This window comes from Phyllostomus discolor, chromosome 6 (assembly GCF_004126475.2).
Source record: "Phyllostomus discolor isolate MPI-MPIP mPhyDis1 chromosome 6, mPhyDis1.pri.v3, whole genome shotgun sequence".
Taxonomy (NCBI): domain Eukaryota; kingdom Metazoa; phylum Chordata; class Mammalia; order Chiroptera; family Phyllostomidae; genus Phyllostomus; species Phyllostomus discolor.
The window spans coordinates 165,256,569-165,275,102 of record NC_040908.2 but is presented as its reverse complement, the minus strand read 5'-3'; the positions used below and the strand labels follow the sequence as shown (position 1 = coordinate 165,275,102).

Sequence of the window (18,534 nt, the reverse complement as noted above, 5' to 3'; positions counted from 1 at the left end):
GCCCCAGGCCCCGGCCCCGCCCCCGCGGCCTCTGAGCCACCGGCGCCCGCCCTGCCCCGCCCCGCGCCGCCCGCGCCGGCTCCGCTCCGCAGCTCGCGTCGGTCCGCCGGCCCGCCCGGCGCCGGGCCATGGCGCTGCTGCGGGACGTGTCGCTGCAGGATCCGCGGGACCGCTTTGAGCTGCTGCAGCGCGTGGGGACCGGGACCTATGGCGACGTCTACAAGGTGCGTCGTGCGGCTGGACGGGCGGGGGGAGCGGCGAGGAGGGTGCCAGCGGGATCCAGCCCCCAGTCCCGCCCCTCTCCTCATTCGGTTTCCCCCTCACTCGGTCCCTGTAGGCCCGCGACACGGTCACGTCCGAACTGGCCGCGGTCAAGATAGTCAAGCTAGACCCAGGTGAGGGCCCGGAGCCAGGGCCTCTGCGCCGGAGGGCGGGCAGGCAGAGAGCCTGGCGGCGCGGTGTGAGGGGCGGAGAGTTGACATTTCCGATGCCCCCTGAGAGGCAGGCCCCGGGAGGTCCTGTCCCTTGGCACCTGTCTGGCTTGGAGGGAGGAAGCACTCTGTGTTCGTTGGCAGATGAGGGCACTGAGTCAGGGCGATCCCTCTGAGGCTGCCCCCGTGATGCCCTGTGCTCCCCAGGGGACGACATCAGCTCCCTGCAGCAGGAAATCACCATCCTGCGTGAGTGCCACCACCCCAACGTGGTGGCCTACATTGGCAGCTACCTCAGGTGAGGCCGCTGTATCTCCCTGCCCACGCTCAGGCAGCCCCCGCGTGTGGCCCTGCCCCGTGCCCACCCCGGCTCTGTGTCCCACCAGGAATGACCGCTTGTGGATCTGCATGGAGTTCTGCGGAGGGGGGTCCCTGCAGGAGATTTATCATGGTGAGGGCCAGGACTCCAGGCCCCAGAGGGCTACAGCCTTCCTCCCGTCCTCTACCCCAACATGTGGCAGGAGGGAAGAGCTGGGGCCCAAGTCTACTCATCACGGGCTGTGTGACCTTGAGAGAAATACTAGCCTGCTCTGGGCTCCGTATTCCAGACTGCCTGCTGCTTCCTTGACCCAGGGTGGCCCGGGAGGGTCAGCATAAATTCCCCAGACCCCCGTGCCAGCCCTCACCCCTTCCCTTTCAGCCACCGGGCCCCTGGAGGAACTGCAGATCGCCTGTGTCTGCCGAGAGGCACTGAAGGTAGCTGCTAGGCCCGTAAGGCTGCTCACGCGCCCGATCCCCAGGAGCTCTGGGCAGGGAGCCCAGCTGGCCAGTGTGTTGGGGGTGGAGTGCCTCGGCCCCGAGGGGCTGTGGGACCTGGGAGAAGGGGCCCCAGCCCTGTTGCCGGAAGCAGCCCATTTCCCTCTTGGCTCAGTCACTTCCTGTTTGAGGAGAGGGGAGGAGGAAGCTGCTTGGGTGGGGGGGCCCCAGCCCTCAGAGGGGGCTCAGGAAAGGTGGGATGGCACTGCGCAGCTGCTCTCAGGGGCTCCTGTCTGTCCCCAGGGGCTGCACCACTTGCATTCTCAGGGGAAGATCCACAGAGATATCAAGGTAGGGGTCTGGCCTTGGGCGTTGGGGGAGGGAGGGGAGGCTCCCGGGAGCACCGGATGGGATCCGCTCTTCTCCGTTCCTACAGGGAGCCAACCTTCTCCTCACCCTCCAGGGCGATGTCAAGCTGGGTCAGTACCCGGGGAACACAATCAGGGTAATGGGGTGAGGGTTCTGTGGGAGCTCCTAGAGTCGCAGAGTGTGCGTTCCAGGGCTGGGTGTCCTTGGGCAAGTCACTCTACAGCTCAGACCTGTGTCCCCATGGAGAAGAGTAGAAGGGTCTTGCCTTCCTCCTAGAAGTTAGGAAGGGTCTCTGTGCGGCTCAACATGGGACCTGGCGTTTGGTCAGCGATAGAAGGTGGTTGACCCTTCCCAAGAGGGGAACCTGGCCCTGGCAGTTGTAGCTGAACTTGGTCCACCTGCTGTTTGAGCTCTGCCAGGTGCATCCTGAGCCTGGGGGGTGGGTGGGGAGTGGCAGCCAGAGGGCGGGTGCGAGTAGCTTTTCTCCCTGCAGCTGACTTTGGGGTGTCGGGCGAGCTGACAGCGTCTGTGGCCAAGAGGAGGTCTTTCATTGGGACTCCATACTGGTGAGGCTGCACCTTGGGCTGAGGGGGCAGGGGCCACCGGGGGTCCCCCGGCCATCTTCTCTGTGACTTTTGCCTCCAGGATGGCCCCTGAGGTGGCTGCCGTGGAGCGCAAAGGAGGCTACAATGAGCTGTGTGACATCTGGGCCCTGGGCATCACAGCCATCGAGCTGGGCGAGCTGCAGCCGCCGCTGTTCCACCTGCACCCCATGAGGTCAGCCGGACACCTGCCCCTTGCTGGCCCCCTAAGGCCCTGCCTACCTTCAACCCCTGACCTTTGCTCTCCGCAGGGCCTTGATGCTCATGTCCAAGAGCAGCTTCCAGCCACCCAAGCTGAGGGACAAGACTCGCTGGTGAGCACCCGTATACCTGGCTGGGGCCCCCTTTCCAGCCAGTCCTCATGGGGGTAGAGGAGCCATCTGCCTGCTCCCAGGGTGCAGCCTCAAGAGCCCTGACCTCTCGGGTTTTCTGCAGACGGTGGGAGGGGCCTGGGCCCCGCTGTAGGCCTGGAACCGGTGTGGACAGGGAAGAAGGGCAGATGGTTATTGATGGAGGATCCCCCGTGTTGCAACAGCAGTATTGCTCAGGCCAACTGCCCTTGGCCTCGGGTTGGCCCCTTCCTGGGCAAGCCCAGCAGACTCTTTTGGAGGGGCGGCGGGGGGAAGGCGGCAGGGTGCTCCGCCTGAGGGCTGACCCGGGTCTGGGCGCTGGGGGCTCTTGTGCCCACTAGGACCCAGACTTTCCACCACTTCCTCAAGCTGGCCTTGACCAAGAACCCCAAGAAGAGGCCAACAGCAGAGAAGCTTCTACAGGTGGGAGGAGGGGGGTGGGGCAGGGGGCCCAGTGCTGGAAAGCAGGGACCAGCAGCCAGAGACCAACCTGAGCCCTCTTCAACCCTCTAGCACCCGTTCACCACGCAGCAGCTCCCTCGGGCCCTGCTCACACAGCTGCTGGACAAGGCCAGTGACCCCCACCTGGGCACCCTGTCCCCAGACGACTGTGACCTGGAGGTAAGTGAGGGCCGCTGGGGAACTGGGTCGAGGCCCGGCCCGGTTGGAGGGAGTGCAACGACGATGTAGGTCAGGGGCCCTTTAACTTGAATGTGTCCAGCCCGGGGAGCCACCCATTAGCAATCTTCCCTGAGCTGGTCTTGCCACTCTGCACTACCCTTTGATAGGTTCTTGCCCTTGACCCAGGCTGACCGTGACCCTTGCTCATCCATTTTCTGCTTTCTGTGTGTGACCCATGGCCGGTTACGTGCCTCTGAGTGCTGGTCCACTCCTTTGTGAAGGAGGGTGCCACCCCGTCTCAGAGGGCCGATGCGTGGGAAGCACGCTGGACGTGGTGCGGGGTGCGTGCTGGGTGTGCGTCCACTGTTTGTGTTCTTTCTTAGACTTATGACATGTTTCCAGACACCATTCACTCCCGGGGTCAGCACGGCCAGGCTGAGAGGACCCCCTCGGAGATCCAGTGTGAGTCCGTGGAGTTGCGGGGGCTGCGTGTGCGGGTTCGGTGGGGGGCGGCGTGTGGGGATTTGATGTGAGTGTGCGGGTGAGTCCTGAGTCTTCATTCCCCCTAACCGGTGTATGTTGGGCCCCCCAGTTCACCAGGTGAAGTTTGGCGCCCCACGCAGGAAGGAAACGGACCCACTGAACGAGCCGGTGAGGGCTGGCTTTGTGGGAGGGGTGCCGTGCGGGGTGGGCCAGGGCGCTCTGCCGGAGGTCGGGCATCTCGGATCATCAGGGGTCTTTGAAGCACTGGCCCTTGGGCCTAGGACAGCTGTCCAGGCAAGCTTGTCCCACCCCAGGGACGTGGCAGCCTGGGGGCTCCTTCCTGGGCTAAGTCCTTCTGGACAGTCATCTGGAAGGTGACCACACCTTCTAAAACGTGGGCCTGTCACATGCCCGAGCCCCCAGGCCGCTCGGGCAGCACGTTTCTCTGGGCCGCCGCGGTCTCGTGTCTGTCACTGGCTGGCTGACTCACGGCTCTGCTGTCAGCACTTCCTCACTCCCACGGTCCCTCTCTCCCCCCCCGCTTGCTCTCGCCTCAGTCTCTCTGCTGTTTGTTCGTCCCTCTCCCACCATCTCTTCGCCTCTCCCTGTCTCCTTTCTCTCACTCCAGTCTCTTGCCTACAGCTGTCTCCCTTTTTCACTTTAAAGGTTTTATTTATTTACTTTTAGACAGAGAGGAAGGGCGGGAGAAAGAGAGGGAGGGAAACACACTGTGTGGTTGCCTCTTGCACGCCCCCTACTGGGGACCTGACCTGGCCTGCAACCCAGGCCTGTGCCCTGACTGGGAGTCCAACTCACAAGCCCTTAGTTCACAAGCCCTGCTGTGCTCAGTCCGCTGAGCCACGCCAGCCAGGGCTGTCTCCCTTTGCGTCTGTCTGTCTTCTCTCTCCCCCACAACCCCCTGGTCACCCTCTCACATTGCCCGTCTGTCTCTCTCCCCATCTCCCCGACGTGGGGTCCCCGCAGTGGGAAGAGGAGTGGACGCTGCTGGGGAAGGAGGAGCTGAGCGGGTGAGTGAGGGAGGAGGCAAGCTTTGGGGGAGGGTCTGGGGGCCGCAGGAAAGGCTGAGCTCTGAGCCCTTCCCCTCCCTGCCCAGGAGCCTGTTGCAGTCAGTCGAGGAGGCCCTGGAGGAAAGGTGAGGGCTGGGCCTGGGGGAGGGGGAGGGCAGCAGGCCCAGCCAGGTCACATCCCGAGCCTCACTTCCCTGTCATTACCTGCTGCAGGAGCCTGACCATCCGGCCGGCCTTGGGATTCCAGGTGCGGACTGGAGGGGAGCTGGAGTGGGGGGAGCAAGTGCTGTGGAGGGTGCAGCTGGGGTGGGACCAGGTGACAAGGTCACCTGCTAACCGCTGGGCTGGGCCCCTGACCCTCCCGCCAGGAACTGGACTCTCCGGATGACGCCGTAGGAACCATCAAGCGAGCCCCGTTCTTGGGGCCATCCCCCCATGAGCCTCCAGCTGAGGACGCTCTGTCCGGGCCCCCAGGTGAGTCCCAGGCTCCGGGGGACAGGCGGCAGGCCCAGGGTGGGGGCTGGGGCTGGAGTTTACATGGCGTCTCTGCCTGCAGGAACCCCACCCCAGCCTCCCCCGGGCCCTGACAGCCCCCCGCTTCTCCCCACTGCCTGGGCCACCGTGAAGCACCGGGAGGACCTGGAGGTGAGGGGGCGCTGCTGAGGGGCTGGGGAGGTGGGAGGCCAGGGGTGCTGCGTTCCCCCTGACTCCTCCTTCCCCCCCAGAGATCGTCTTGCCATGGGCTTCCCCCAACCCCCAAGGTGCACGTAAGTGTCCACCCCACCGCCCTGCAGCCCCGCCGCCCTGCAGCCCAGTCGCCCCCCGCCCCCCCTCCGCCCCCATCCCTGTGCTTCCTGACCGGCCTCTCGCCTCCCCCAGATGGGTGCCTGCTTCTCCAAGGTCTTCAATGGCTGCCCCCTGCGGATCCACGCTGCTGTCACGTGGATTCACCCTGTCACCCGGGGTAGGCCAGGGGCAGAGAGGAAGCAGGAGCCTGGGACTCCCCGGCTTGGGCCAGGGCAAGTGACTGACCTCTGACCCTGCACCCAAACCTGCAGACCAGTTCCTGGTGGTGGGGGCGGAGGAAGGCATCTACACCCTCAACCTGCATGAGCTGCACGAGGACACGCTGGAGAAGGTGAGGCCGGGCTGGCTGCAGAGGGCGGAGGGCTTGGGGGGCCCCAGGGTGCTGACTGCCGGCCCCCTGGTTGCTCTGTGGCCTCCAGCTGATCTCCCACCGCTGCACCTGGCTCTACTGCGTGAATAATGTGCTGCTGTCACTCTCAGGTACAAACCGGAGTGGGCGGGGCTTGGGGTCGGCAGGGGGTGCGTCCTGCCCACCGATGTGCACTCTGAGCCCTGCTCTCCCTCCTCCTCGGCAGGGAAATCCACGCACATCTGGGCCCATGACCTCCCGGGCCTGTTTGAGCAGCGGCGACTACAGCAGCAGGTCCCCCTCTCCATCCCCACCAACCGCCTCACCCAGCGCATCATCCCCAGGTTGGGGACCCTGGGGGAGCCCGAGTGTGCAGGGCAGAGGGAGTGGGGGGAGGCAGAGCTGGACTCGGGCCTTGCTCGTTGCTGGGACTTTAGCTCTTAGGTACGTTGTCACCTCAGACATGTCACTTTGCCTCTCTGGGCCCCAGTTTCCTCATCTGTCAGTGCAGTTGAGCGCCTCCCCTCCCCCGACCCAGGCTTGTGGGGAGGCAAGAAGCAGGCGGTGGATGGGAAAGCGCTTCGCAGACCGTGGGAGCTACGGCGCTTGGGCTGCAGGCACACGCTCACTGAGCACTGGGTGTGCGCTGGGTCTCGTGCTGCGCTTGAAGGCGATGAATCAAATGCGTCCGTCTTCGACAGCTGGCACCCCGTCCTGAGCCGAACCAGAGGGAGCTGGGAGGGGCAGGGAGGCCGCAGAGAGGCCAGGCTAGCTCACGGAGTCTGGGAGCACGGGGAGGCCCTCCGGGCGGATGAGCTGGGAAGAGCCTTCCCGGCAGAGGGAAGAGCAAGGGCAAGTGCAGGTGGGTGACTGGGAAGTAATGAGGTGTTTGGCCTTTGGGAGGAGTGCGGGGCGGCCCAAGAGGCAGCTGCATAGGTGGCAGAGAGCTTCTTTTGATGCCAGGCAGGCCCAGGAGTTGGGCTTCGTCCAACTGGCAGCAGTACTGGGAGCCTTTTAGGACCGTTGTGTATGTCAACCAGGGTTCTTCTTATTGCAGGCAATTCAGTTCAAAGGGACTTGAGTGGCTCATGTAGCTGAAAGTCCAGGAGTAGGGTTAGCTTCAGGCTCAGCTGGATCCAGGCGTGAATGGTGTCATCAGGAATCTTTCTGCATCTCTCCCTTTCCCTTTGTCACCTTCATTCTCACATGGGCTCTTGGGTCGATGGGTGGGTGCCTGCCGTTGCAGGCCAGCATCCCACTAGCCGAAGCCCCATGGAACCAGAACCTCTGTTTCCAAGTAATTCTCGCAGAAGTCTGGGGGCCGATTCTCAGTGGAGCAGCTTAGGTGCATGCCTCCCCATGAGCCAGTCACTGGGCCAGGGGCCGGGGTGGGGCAGGCCTGGCTCACGTGCCCTCTCCTGGAGCTGGGGGAGGGAGAGCGGCCGTCACTAGAGAGATGAAAACCTGGGGCAGCTGCTGGCAGGCTGTGGGGACAGTGGGGAGGAGGGTTGGGAGTGGGAGACTGAGGGCGCCTGGAAAGCAGGACAGTGCAGTGACCTGAGATGACCGGGGTTTGGCTATAGGACCGTGAGGACCGGACAGCAATATGGAGGAAGTGGGGTTGACAGGATCTGGGGACAGGTCGGAGTGAGCCCCACCCAGGGAGAGGGAGGGGCTGGGTGTGTTGCCAGGTGCCCGCAGGATGTCCAGGGCAGAGTCTCTCATTCACGTAGCACCCACCACGTGCCAGACAGTGGGCTGAGGGTGTGAAATGCTTTTGTGAACTAAGAAACCCTAATGTCCTCCAGCTTTTCTCATTGAGGAAGGCAAAGAATCGATGGAAAAAGGCGGTGTATTCTGTGCTGCGACGTAGAGGGGAAAGTGCCACAGGAGAGGCGCAGGAGGAGGAGGGCCGGGCAGTGTGGGGCATGGCTCGTGGCTTCAAATAGAGCAGGGTGGGAGGAAGGGCCCCGCCGAGACCGTGTGGTTTGAGCAGAGACTTGGACGGGGTGATGGAGCAAGCCTGGTGGACACCTGAGGGAAGGGTGTCCGGGGGAGGAGATGTTCGTGCAAAGGCCCTGGGGCAGGAGCAGGCCCGGCTGGTTTGAGGACCGGTAAGGAGACTGGTGTGGGCCAGTGGGTGAAGGGAGGGAGGTGACCCAGCAGGGCCCTGCGGGGGCCCAGTGAGGCCTCTGGCTTGGACTCGAGCAGCCCGAGAGCCACTGCAGCGGAGCCGTGTGGTCGGAGGTGTCTGTGGAGTCGCCCCAGCTGCTGCCCTGAGCACAGACCGGGGGGAAGGGGGGGTCGGGGTGGAAGCGGGAGACCTTCAGGGCCCGTGGAGATCGTCAGCTGGGAGGCGACGGTGGCCTGGGCCAGGGTAGCGGTGAAGGAAGTGGAAAATGGTCGGACTCAGGTTTTATTATGAAAGTCGAACCAACAGGATTTCCTGACAGTTGGTGGACGGGACAGAGAGAGGAGTCAAGGATGACTCCAAGGTCCCTGGCCTGGGCAACGGGAAGGATGGAGCTGTCACCAGCTCTGGGTGGAGCAGAATTCAACGTTGTCACATTGAGTTTGAGATACGCAAGGGGGGACCTCGGGGCAGCTGCCGGCCGGGTGGGGTGGAGTTCCGAGGGGGTGGCCGGGCCGTGGGCTTAGGTGTTGTTATGACCCAGGTGGGTGGCGGAGGCCTGTGGGGAGAGCCAGACTGGGGAGGCCAAGCCAGCGGCTGCCCCTGCCGGCTGGGGAGATGCCCTTCCCCGGCGTGCTCGCTGAGGGCCGCATCTGGAGCCCCGGCCCCCGGGCTTCCTGGACCCCCAGCCAGTCTTTGTCTGGCCCAGGACCTGCAGGAAATGGGCCCATCGCGGCCCCGGCCGGCCACAGGCCGCCTCGGGTGTGTGTTTGGAAAATCGCAGAGTCACCGTGTCCGCTTCCAATGTAAAGAGCGGAGAACCAGAGTTGCTTGGAGAAAAAAAATCAAATACAAAACTCTCCACCCAAGGCCAGCTGGGGAAGAGAATGGGAGCAAGGAGGGGAGAGAGGACAGCATGGACAGGGCAGAGAAACAAAGACAGGCAGGCAGGCAGGCAGGCGGGGGCTGGCTTTCCTGGGGGGCCCACGTCCTGGCAGAGGGCACCCAGGGTGGGGGTCCCTGGGAGGAGACGGCAGGGCTGCTGACGTGTAGTCCGGTTCCCTGGAGGAAGGAACAAGCTCAGAGAGTCCCTTGGGAGTGCGGGGGGACAACCAGCAACCAAGACGAGGACCCCACTTCTTCCCAGGCAGCAAGGGGAGCCAGCCAGTGGTCGCACACGGCCGTAGGCTCAGCTGGGACAGCTGGGGGCAGGCCGGGTGCCTTTTTCTGCGAGTCTTAGCCTCTGGGCCTGTCTGCCCGCCTGTGACGCGGATCACGCGGGCAGGGACGGGCTGCCTGGTGGAGCGGGACCTGCGTCAGCACCCGGGCCCCCGGCACGCTGATCTTTTCATTCATTTCTCCAGTTTCAGTGACTGGAAATAGGGAGGAAAGTAGCCACCCAGGGTGGTAAAAGCTAGCCCTCTGTGAGTGCACGTGATGCGTCACTCTACGAGGTCGGCGGCCTGTGATCCCATTCCCCAGATGAGGAAACTGAGGCGTGGAGAGGTTAAGTGACTTGCCCAAGGTCACACAGGTAGAGGGAATTCTGGGACAGAAGTCCCTGGACGGGATAAACTCCAGACTATAGAGGTGGGTGCTGGAGCCGTGAGAATGGCTTCCAATCCAGGCCCCTCACAGCTGTGTTACAGCAGCAAATGGCTTTGCCTGTCTGAGCCTTAGTCTCTTCCCTGTAAGGCAGAGGAGGTGACAGCACCCACCTCTTACGGCTCTGGGGGGGGGCCTCACCCACGGGTGGCACCCGTGATGCAGGCCCTGGTTGTCTCTCCTGCAGGCGCTTTGCCCTGTCCACCAAGATTCCCGACACCAAAGGCTGCCTGCAGTGTCGTGTGGGTAAGAGCTGGGCTGGACGGCACCCGGGGGAGGGGGCAGAGTTGGGCGCCGCCCAGCCCTCGGCCCACAGTCTGCCTCTCTTGCAGTGCGGAACCCCTACACGGGCAGCACCTTCCTGCTGGCCGCCCTGCCCGCCAGCCTGCTCCTGCTGCAGTGGTATGAGCCACTGCAGAAGTTCCTGCTGCTGAAGGTGTGCGGTGGGTGGGGCGAGGACAGGGGACCCTCAAGTGGGTGGCAGCGGGTTTGGGGGGAAACAAATGGAGACCTGAGCACCCCTGCTGCCCCCAGAACTTCTCCAGTCCCCTGCCGAGCCCAGTGGGGCTGCTGGAGCCGCTGGTCCTGGAAGGGAAGGAGCTCCCGCAGGTGTGTGTGGGGGCCGAGGGCCCCGAGGGGCCCGGCTGCCGTGTCCTGTTCCACGTCCTGCCTCTGGAGGCTGGCCTGACACCTGATGTCCTCATACCCCCTGGTAAGCCGGAGGGCTGGGCTGCTGCGTGTGCACATGCGTGTGCGTGCGTGCGTGTCCGCAGAAGCCCAGCCTCCCTTCAGCTGGGCTCCCGTAGAAGATTTCACTGCACCAAAGGCTCCGTAGCTGAGAAAAAACTGACAGGGGCTGCAGGGGCCGCAGGGGCTGCAGGGACAGAGCCAAGCCAGGTACACGGCGGGCTCCCGTGGACCCCGTCCTGAGCAAGGAAGCAGGGCAGCGGGGGGTTGGGGCAGCTCACGGGGGCGGAGCGAGTGGGGGCGGGTAAAGGAGAAAGCAAAGCGCACTGGACTAAGAGCCTGCCGTGTCCCTGGCCCCGAACCAGGGGTCAAACGCACAGGGTTTCTTTCTTCTTCTTCTTTTTAATTGATTAGAGAGAGAGAGAGAGAGAGAGAGAGACATCGATTTGTTGTTCCACCTATTTATGTGTTCATTGGTTGGTTCTTGTACGAGCCCTGATGGGGGATTGGGCCTGCAACCCTGGCGTATTCTCCCTGCTCTGACCCACGGGCCAGGGCGGGGTGTCATTCTATTTTATTTTATTTTATTTTATTTTATTTTATTTTTTTTATTTAAATTTAATTTTATTTTTTTAAATTTATTTTTAGAGGTGCGAAGGAAGGGAGAAAGAGAGAGAGAGAAATGTCAGTGTGTGGTTGACTCTCATGTGGCCCCCACTGGGGACCTGGCCCGCAACCCAGGCATGTGCCCTGACTGGGAATCGAACCTGCGATGCTTTGCTTCGCAGCCCGAGCTCAATCCACTGAGCTATGACAGCCAGGGCAGGGTTTCATTCTTAATTCCAGCAACGGCTCTGCAAGGTTGACATCATCATGCCTGTGTTATGGGTGAGGAAAGCCAGGCTCGGAGGTTCAAGATCACACAGTGACTGAGTCCCAAAGCCGGGTTCTCCTGACTTCGGAGCCTTTGCCTTCCCCCAGCTGCCTGGGGCTCACGTCCGCTGCCTGTGAGCCTGCGGAAGGGCCGCTCGGAGCCTCCGTTCCCCAGCTGTGCAGGGAGATTCTGAGCCCTGACCCCGCCGGGTTGTGAGAAGGAAACACGCTTGCGGCCAAGGGCTGCCTGCAGCATGGCCTCCGAGTCCTCCTCTTGGGGCTGCGATAGGGCTGGGGGCTCACATCTCCCTTCTCTGCCTGCAGAGGGGCTCCCGGGCTCCGCCCAGCAGGTGATCCAGGTGGACAGGGACACAGTCCTCGTTTGCTTTGACCGTGAGTGCCCCTGGGGTTAGGGCTTCGGACAGCGGAGGGTAGGGGGTGAGGGAAGCCATGTGGGTCCCCTCCCCAGGTGGTCCCCTCCCCAGGTGGGTCCCCTCCCCTACTGGGGAGGGGACCCACCCTGCCCCACCCCACCCACCAGCCCCTCTCCCTGTGCAGGCTGTGTGAGGATTGTCGACCTGCTGGGCGAGCCTACGGCCACACTGGCTCCTGTGCTGACCTTTGACTTCCCCATTGAGACTGTGGGTGAGTGGCCAGGCAGAAGTGGGGGGGCGGGCGTATCCTGGGCTTACAGGGCCTTGGGGCTAGCAGCAGGACAAAGAGTCAGGCCCCCCAGCCCCTTTTAAGGGTCACCTGGTTACCTGTGGTCTGTGGGGACCCCTGTGGCCCGGGGCTGGCCTCGGGGCATGTCTGGGGAAGCCAGTGTTTCCAGGGCGGGCGCGGGGCTGACGGCAGCCTGGCCGCTCCCAGTGTGCCTGCAGGACAGCGTGCTGGCCTTCTGGAGCCATGGGATGCAGGGCCGCAGCCTGGACACCAACGAGGTGAGTGGGACTCGGGCACCTAGCCACCCTCCACCTGGCTGTCTCCGCCTCTTAGCAGACAGAGGACTTGCTGGGGTGGCCTCAGTGTCCCTTTTCTTGCCAGGTGACCCAAGAGATCACAGATGAGACCAGAGTCTTCCGAGTCCTTGGGGCCCACAGGTAGGACCTGGCCTCCCTCCTGGATGCCTCTGAGGCCAGATGGACGTGCCCCGGCGCCGTCCTGCCCTGCTCACCTCCACTCCTCTCGCCCTTCCAGAGACATCATCCTGGAGAGCACCCCCACCGACAACCCTGGGGCTCACAGCAACCTCTACATCCTCACGGGCCATCAGAGCAGCTACTGAGCCGCCGGGGCCTTGCCAGGGACATTCCCCCACCCCGCCCCCATGCCTTAGCCAAAGTCCATTTTAGGCAAAGGGGCCCCTCCCGCATCGGAGGAGCCCAGGCCCCCAGCTTTGCTGGGCTGAAGGGCAGAAATAATCCTGAGAAGTTTCGGGGCTGCGGAGGGGAGGGGATCCCCCCCACACCCCTGCAATAACTGGACCAGAGGAAGCTGCTGTCACCTCTCCCTCCGCACAGGCAGCCCAGGGTTGGGGGGCGGGGGCCAGCCCTGGGCGATCCATTCCATTTTGTTCCACATTTCCTTTCCACTCGTCCTGCCAAGACCTGCTCCTACGCCCTGTCCTGGGAACACAGTATTTAAGAGAGAGAACTATATTGGTATTAAAGCTGGTTTGATTTTGCTCTGCTGGTCCCTCCTTCTGGGTGGAGGGGAGCTGAGCCCACCGTCTCACTTCCTTCCCCCGTGCCAGTGCATCTTTCTGCGGCACTGGGTGCTGGGGGTGCGTCACGGAAGTGCCAGCTGCCAGCATGGTGGTGGGGCCTCCCTCGTGGGGGTGCCAGGTGGCAGTGGCGGGGAGGCCAGCGTTCCCAGAAGGCATCTCAGGGGCGGTGCTTCTGGGCTCCCTTGCTTAGCATGAGCCCTCGGCTTCGCAGTGTGGCCAAGGAGTCCTGTAGACAGGAGGCCCCTGCACAGCGGGGCTCTCATCCAGGGTGGCCCTGCCCGTGTGGGGTCTCACTGGGCAGCCGGGGTCCAGGAGGGGCCAGCTAAGAGCTGCTCCACCCAGCCCCAGCGAGGCCCGTGGAGACAGCCTGCCGTGACCTGTATTTCCTGCCCAGACCTCGGGCTGCCTCCCTGCCTCCCACCTGCTGCCCGGGAGTCAGTGTGCTCCGTCAGACCGGGCCTGCTGAGCGTGGGCGCTCTCGTCAGGGCGGCCTGGGAAGATGAGCCTGTGTCCATTTCACAAGCGTTCCCAGAGGGCCTGCTCGGTGCCACACCCTGCGCTGGTAAAGGGGCCCCTGCCGAGATGCGGGCCCCAGTGAGGGCAGCTGTCCTCCTTGCTGGGGCCTGCATCTTCTTATTTTTTAAGATTTATGTTATTTACTTCTAGAGAGGGCTAGAGGAGGAGAAACATTGATTGGGTTGCCTTTCATACGGTTGCCCAAACCCGCAACCCAGGCAAGTACCCTGACTGGGAATTGAACCAGCAACCTTTTGCTTTGCGGGATGATGCCCAACCAACCGAGCCACACCGGTTAGGGCTGGAGCCAGTACCTTGAGGGCACATCCATCCACCCATGGCTTACCTTGTGCTTTGCGTTGCCCTGGGCTCCCTACTGCAGAGAACCTCATGTTGCCCCAGGCTCTGACCAGCCTGCTCCTGACCAGCCACAGCCTTCGGGCAGGACGGCAGCTGGCCTCGCAGGAGGGGTTGGGTGCACAGACGGGCCCAGGGTCGCAGCGGGTGGGAAGGGCCTGTGTCTGGGGGCAGAGCTGGAGGAAAGGCCCAGGGGCCAGGTCTTGGGTTTGGCCCAATCATCTCCCTTCTGATACTCAAGGCAGGTGTTTAAGTAAGAACTTCTTCACACCTGGCCGGCTGTTGGGACACGTTCAGTGAGTGAGTGGTGGGCAGAGGGCAGCTTGCGCGAAGAGCCTGCAGTGGCCCGGTCCGACCCCAGGGCCCTTGGCTGTCTGTCCCGTGGCTGTCACAGCTTCCTGTCCACGCTGCAGCAGAGCCCCAGCCGCCCTGACTGCTGGCGCCGGGGTCTCTCAGCTGCAGCGGGGAGTCGGACGGGGGAGGAGACGCAGCCCCTGTGCACCGGACACTCTTCCCTATGTTCTCTGTGAGACCCGAAGGCGGGTAAGAGGGATCTCCCGAGTTCTGACAGCTTGTCTGTCTGCCCCTGCTTGGAGAGCATCTGATAGGCCAGATGGTGGGGTGACAGGTATGGTTGCTGACTTCCCGTTTTCTGGTTTCTTGACAGAGACGTAGGATTAAACTGGGGGGGGGGGGTGCCAGAAGTGGGAGGTGGGCTCCTGCTCAGCAGAGGCCCCAGACCCCAGCTACGCAGGAAGGGCTGATCAGCCCACAGAACTCCAAGCTGCAGGCAGCGCCACCTTGTGGCAAGTTTCCTCAGCCCTGGGCTGCCACCCTCGTCTGAAAAGGGCGGGGGCTGTGGTTAGGGCTGCTGAGTGTGTAAACAAGTAGGTGGTCTGGGAAAAGCCAGGGCCTCTGATCAAATATTTGGTGATGGCAAAGGCTAGCCACAAAAGGAAGAAAGATCAAGAAGCCTGGAAATATGTATTGAAAGACTGAGATCGTTTTATTTGTTTTTTAATTAGCAGGCATTGCCTATGGTACACAACTTTTTAAAAATATTTTATTTATTTCTTTTTAGACAGAGAATGGGAGGGAGAATGAGAAGGAGAGAAACATCAATGTGTGGTAGCTTCTCGTGCACCCCCAGCTGGGGACCTGGCCTGCAACCCAGACATGTGCCTTGACTGGGAATCGAACCAGTGACCCTTTGGTTCATAGGCCAGTGCTATATCCACTGAGCCACACCAGCCAGGGCTGCTACACAGTTTCTTAAAAATACAAAATCAATACTGTGAGAAGTCTCCCACCCAGGTCCCACTTATTTATGAACCCGCTGGAAGTACTCACGCACATGGAAGCAGTCAGGCCTCCTTCCCCGTCTCCACACTGCAGCGATTTTGTCCTTTCAGATCCGTCCTGGAGAGCCTTCCATGGTCGGTGCCTCTCCCTCTGTTTTCTGTGGCCGGTGGTGCAGCCATTATACAGGTTTCCCACAACTAATAGCTCCTGTATTAGGTCCCCACGGATGGAATCTGTCTCTACTACTTTGATACGAAAAACGATGCTGCAATAACAATTATGCCAATGCCACTCTCTATAGATTAAAGTGTCCATTAGGACAAATTCCTGGAGTGGCATTGCTGGGTCAGAGGTGGCCGTGTTTGTCCTTGTGGTGGAGCTACTGTCGAACTGCCCTCCCTGGGCAGAAGCCTCTGGGATGAGTCACTCCATGCACGAGTGGAAGAGGTGCGGGCAGCCTGGGTGTCCAGGGGGCTGGCCCACATGCCATTCAGGTGAGGGGCAAGAGGAGAGGCAACGACCAGAAGGTGGCTGTGCTCGCTGTGGCGCACCCAGCACCTTGTCACTGCCTGGTGCAGAGGACATGCTTTCGGGGGGGGGGGGTGCCGTGGAGGAGAAGCGCCCGGAGTCAGGGCCCTGGCCTGAGGGAGCTTGCCCAACCATCTTTTCCTGGGTGTATCACAGCTAAGTCTGCCTGCAGGGCTGTTGTGAGCATCGGAAATACTCGAAAACAAAACACAACACCACCGATGACTCTTAGACAGGTAATGCCACATTACATGAAACTGCACACAGTATTATAGCAAAACTAAGCCAGCTGCTGTTTGGTGGTGAGTGGTTTAGTTTTGTTTGGTGCACATGTGATAAAACCCCACCAGGAGGTCAAGAAAAAGCACAAGATGCAGACTGCCGATCCTTGTGAGGGCGGTAGGGTGGGGTGAGGCAGGGATTTGCAAAAGGTATAGAGAATAACTTGGTTCTCAGGCTGAGTGGTAGGTTCACGGCTGTTCAATGTATAACTCTGTTCCCAACTCACATAAGGTGCAAACATCCTTTTGTATGTATGAAATATTATGTAATAAAGCATCAAGTTTAACTATTTTAAAGTAATCACTCAAAAATTAAAGCCCTACAATGGCTTAAAAAAACAAAAACAAAACCCCAAAATGATCCTTTCCTAGTGGGACATCGAGTGGAGATGGTGGAAGCAGAGGTCTGTGTTCAACTGCGGGCAGATCTTTTCCAGTGATTGTTTTCTTCTATTGTTTCTTTTTAAAAACAGCTTCACGGGGGGATAATTGGCATTTGATAAACAGCATATATTAAAAATGCACTATTGGTGACGTCGACACATACACACACCCGTGAAACCATTGCCCCTGTCAGGATAACACGTGTCCCCATCACCCCCAAGGCTTCTTCTGCCCCCTCGTAATCACGCCCCCCTGCCCCTCCTCACCTGCCCGCCCCCTGAGTGACCACTGGCCTGCTTTCTGCCAGTATAGACAGATGTGTATTTTTCAGAATTTATATAGATAGAATCACACACCGTGTGCCCCATTCTTGTCTGACTTCTTTCGTGAAAGCACAATTATCTTGAGGTTCATCTATGTTGTTGGCATGTGCTGACAGTCATTCCTTCTTCCTGCCCAGCAGTATTCCACCGTGTGGGTGTGCCATGGTCTCACTGACCACCTGCTGCCCCTCTGAGCTGTTTCCGGTTCGGGGCTGGTACAAACAGAGCTGCCATCAGCGCTCACGTGCCTGTCTTTGTGTATATTTCATTTTGGTAACTACTACAGACAAAACGGGTGACGCAATGAGTCTAACAGAAAGCTAGACCACAGAGGCCGGTGTGATTATCAGCCCCTAGCTGGATGGGTCAGGGTGGGCAGTCACAACCCGGGCCTGGGAAAGACCCAGCTGTGCCCTCAGCCAGCCCTGTCCGAGGCTCTCATGCATCTGCGTGAGCACACCGTCGAGAGGCCAGAAGCAGTCCTCTTTTGCAAACCCCTCGGAGGTGTAACCAGCCTAAGAGCCCCCTTTTTTGTCCACACCAGCTTGTCAGTTTGGCTCAAATAAAACTCAAAACTCTTGCCCTGGCCGGGTAGCTCGGCTGGTTCGAGGGTCCTCCGGATACACCAAGGTTGTGGGTTCTGTCCGGGGTCAGGGCCCATGCGAGAACCTGCGAGTGAGTGCGTCAGTAGGTGGGACAACAAATTCATGTTTCTCCCCCCCCCCCCCCAATCAATAAATAAAATAATTAAAATTAAAAAACCTTCAAACTCTCAGATAGGTTGGGCCATTCTTACGTTGACAATACTTTGGAATGGCAGGACCGGGTCATATGATAGGTGTGTTTAACTTTTTTTTTAGGAGACATTTTATTTTTTAGGGTTTTATTTATTTTTAGGAGACATTTTATTTTTTAGGGTTTTATTTATTTTTAGGAGACATTTTATTTTTTAAAAGATTTTATTTATTTTTTAGAGAGGGAAGGGAGGGAGAAAGAGAGAGAGAGAAACATCAATATGGGGTTACTGGGGGCCATGGTCTGCAACCCAGGCGTGTACCCTGACTGGGAATCGAACCTGAGACACTTTGGTTCGCAGCCCGTGCTCAACCAGCCAGGGAGACATTTTATTTTTTAGGATTTTATTTATTTTTAGAGAGGGAGAAAAAGAAGAAGAGAAATATCAAAGTGTGGTTGCCTCCCACGTACACCCCACTGGGGACCTGGCCCACAACCCAGGCATGTGCCCTGACTGGGAATCGAACTGGCGACCCTTTGGTTCACAGGCTGGCGCTCCATCCACTGAGCCACACCAGCCAGGGCTGTATTTTATTATATAAATAATACTTGCTCAGTATAAAAAAGTAATATACAGAAATAGGAAGAAAAAGGAAAAACCACCTGGGGTCCCACCAGCATTGGAAATTTGGTGACTGTCCTGTTAACGCATTTCTTTATACAGACACATGGTTAAGTAAATGGAATCACGTCTTATGTTTTTAAAAAGTATGAAGCACGTTTTGAAAATACATTAGGTCCTGCCCTGGCAGAGTAGCTCAGTTGGTTAGGGCATCGTCCAGATATGCCAAGGTTGAGGGTTTGATCCCTAGGCAGGGCATGTGCAAGAATCGGCCAGTAAATGCATAAATAACTGGAGCTAAAGAAGGGGTGAAGACGGTACAAGCACTAGGGGTTAGAGATCCAACTCAGACATGTGATTTAGACATCCGTGTCACCCCCAAGGGCTGTCCCAGGGGCCTCTGGCAACGGCAAGGGCATACCGAAGTACCAACGGGTTTCTGGTCCCAGCTCTCGAGGGGAGCGGAGGCCCGGTACCACCCAACAGCACAAGTGGACGCCGTTTACCAGGCTCTCCTGGCTACCGAGGCCATCACTGGACCTGCCAGGGTTGCAGTACATACTACCTATCCCATCGCTGGCTGGGCGAAGGACCTTGTAAACTGACCCCTGAGCTCAGTAGCACAGACAGCCACTCTCCCCCCCCCAAGATTTTACTTATTTAATTTT

The 18,534-nt window shown here is 60.1% G+C and overlaps 1 protein-coding gene across 3 annotated transcripts; it reads left to right on the top strand.

Moving 5' to 3' along the window:
• Positions 1 to 60: 60 nt before the first annotated feature.
• On the top strand, positions 61 to 12,776 carry MAP4K2 (mitogen-activated protein kinase kinase kinase kinase 2). 3 transcript variants are annotated; one of them, XM_036029705.1, is made up of 32 exons: positions 61 to 224; positions 338 to 395; positions 639 to 729; positions 818 to 882; positions 1,132 to 1,187; positions 1,491 to 1,538; positions 1,651 to 1,666; positions 2,050 to 2,122; positions 2,202 to 2,333; positions 2,410 to 2,472; positions 2,850 to 2,931; positions 3,022 to 3,129; positions 3,513 to 3,591; positions 3,722 to 3,780; positions 4,597 to 4,640; positions 4,727 to 4,765; positions 4,854 to 4,887; positions 5,009 to 5,114; positions 5,197 to 5,285; positions 5,366 to 5,407; positions 5,520 to 5,604; positions 5,699 to 5,778; positions 5,867 to 5,927; positions 6,023 to 6,140; positions 9,720 to 9,778; positions 9,865 to 9,968; positions 10,067 to 10,244; positions 11,417 to 11,485; positions 11,651 to 11,737; positions 11,963 to 12,033; positions 12,137 to 12,192; positions 12,290 to 12,776. In XM_036029705.1, the coding sequence occupies exons 1-32, from the start codon at positions 129 to 131 to the stop codon at positions 12,375 to 12,377; spliced, it is 2,436 nt and encodes an 811-aa protein (XP_035885598.1). In that variant the 5' UTR covers positions 61 to 128; the 3' UTR covers positions 12,378 to 12,776. The 3 variants fall into 3 exon arrangements, with proteins under 3 accessions (XP_035885598.1, XP_028372801.1, XP_035885599.1); XM_028517000.2 differs by having other exon boundaries at positions 62 to 224; positions 1,624 to 1,666; XM_036029706.1 differs by lacking the exon at positions 338 to 395 and having other exon boundaries at positions 108 to 224; positions 1,624 to 1,666.
• The last annotated feature ends 5,758 nt before the right edge of the window (positions 12,777 to 18,534 follow it).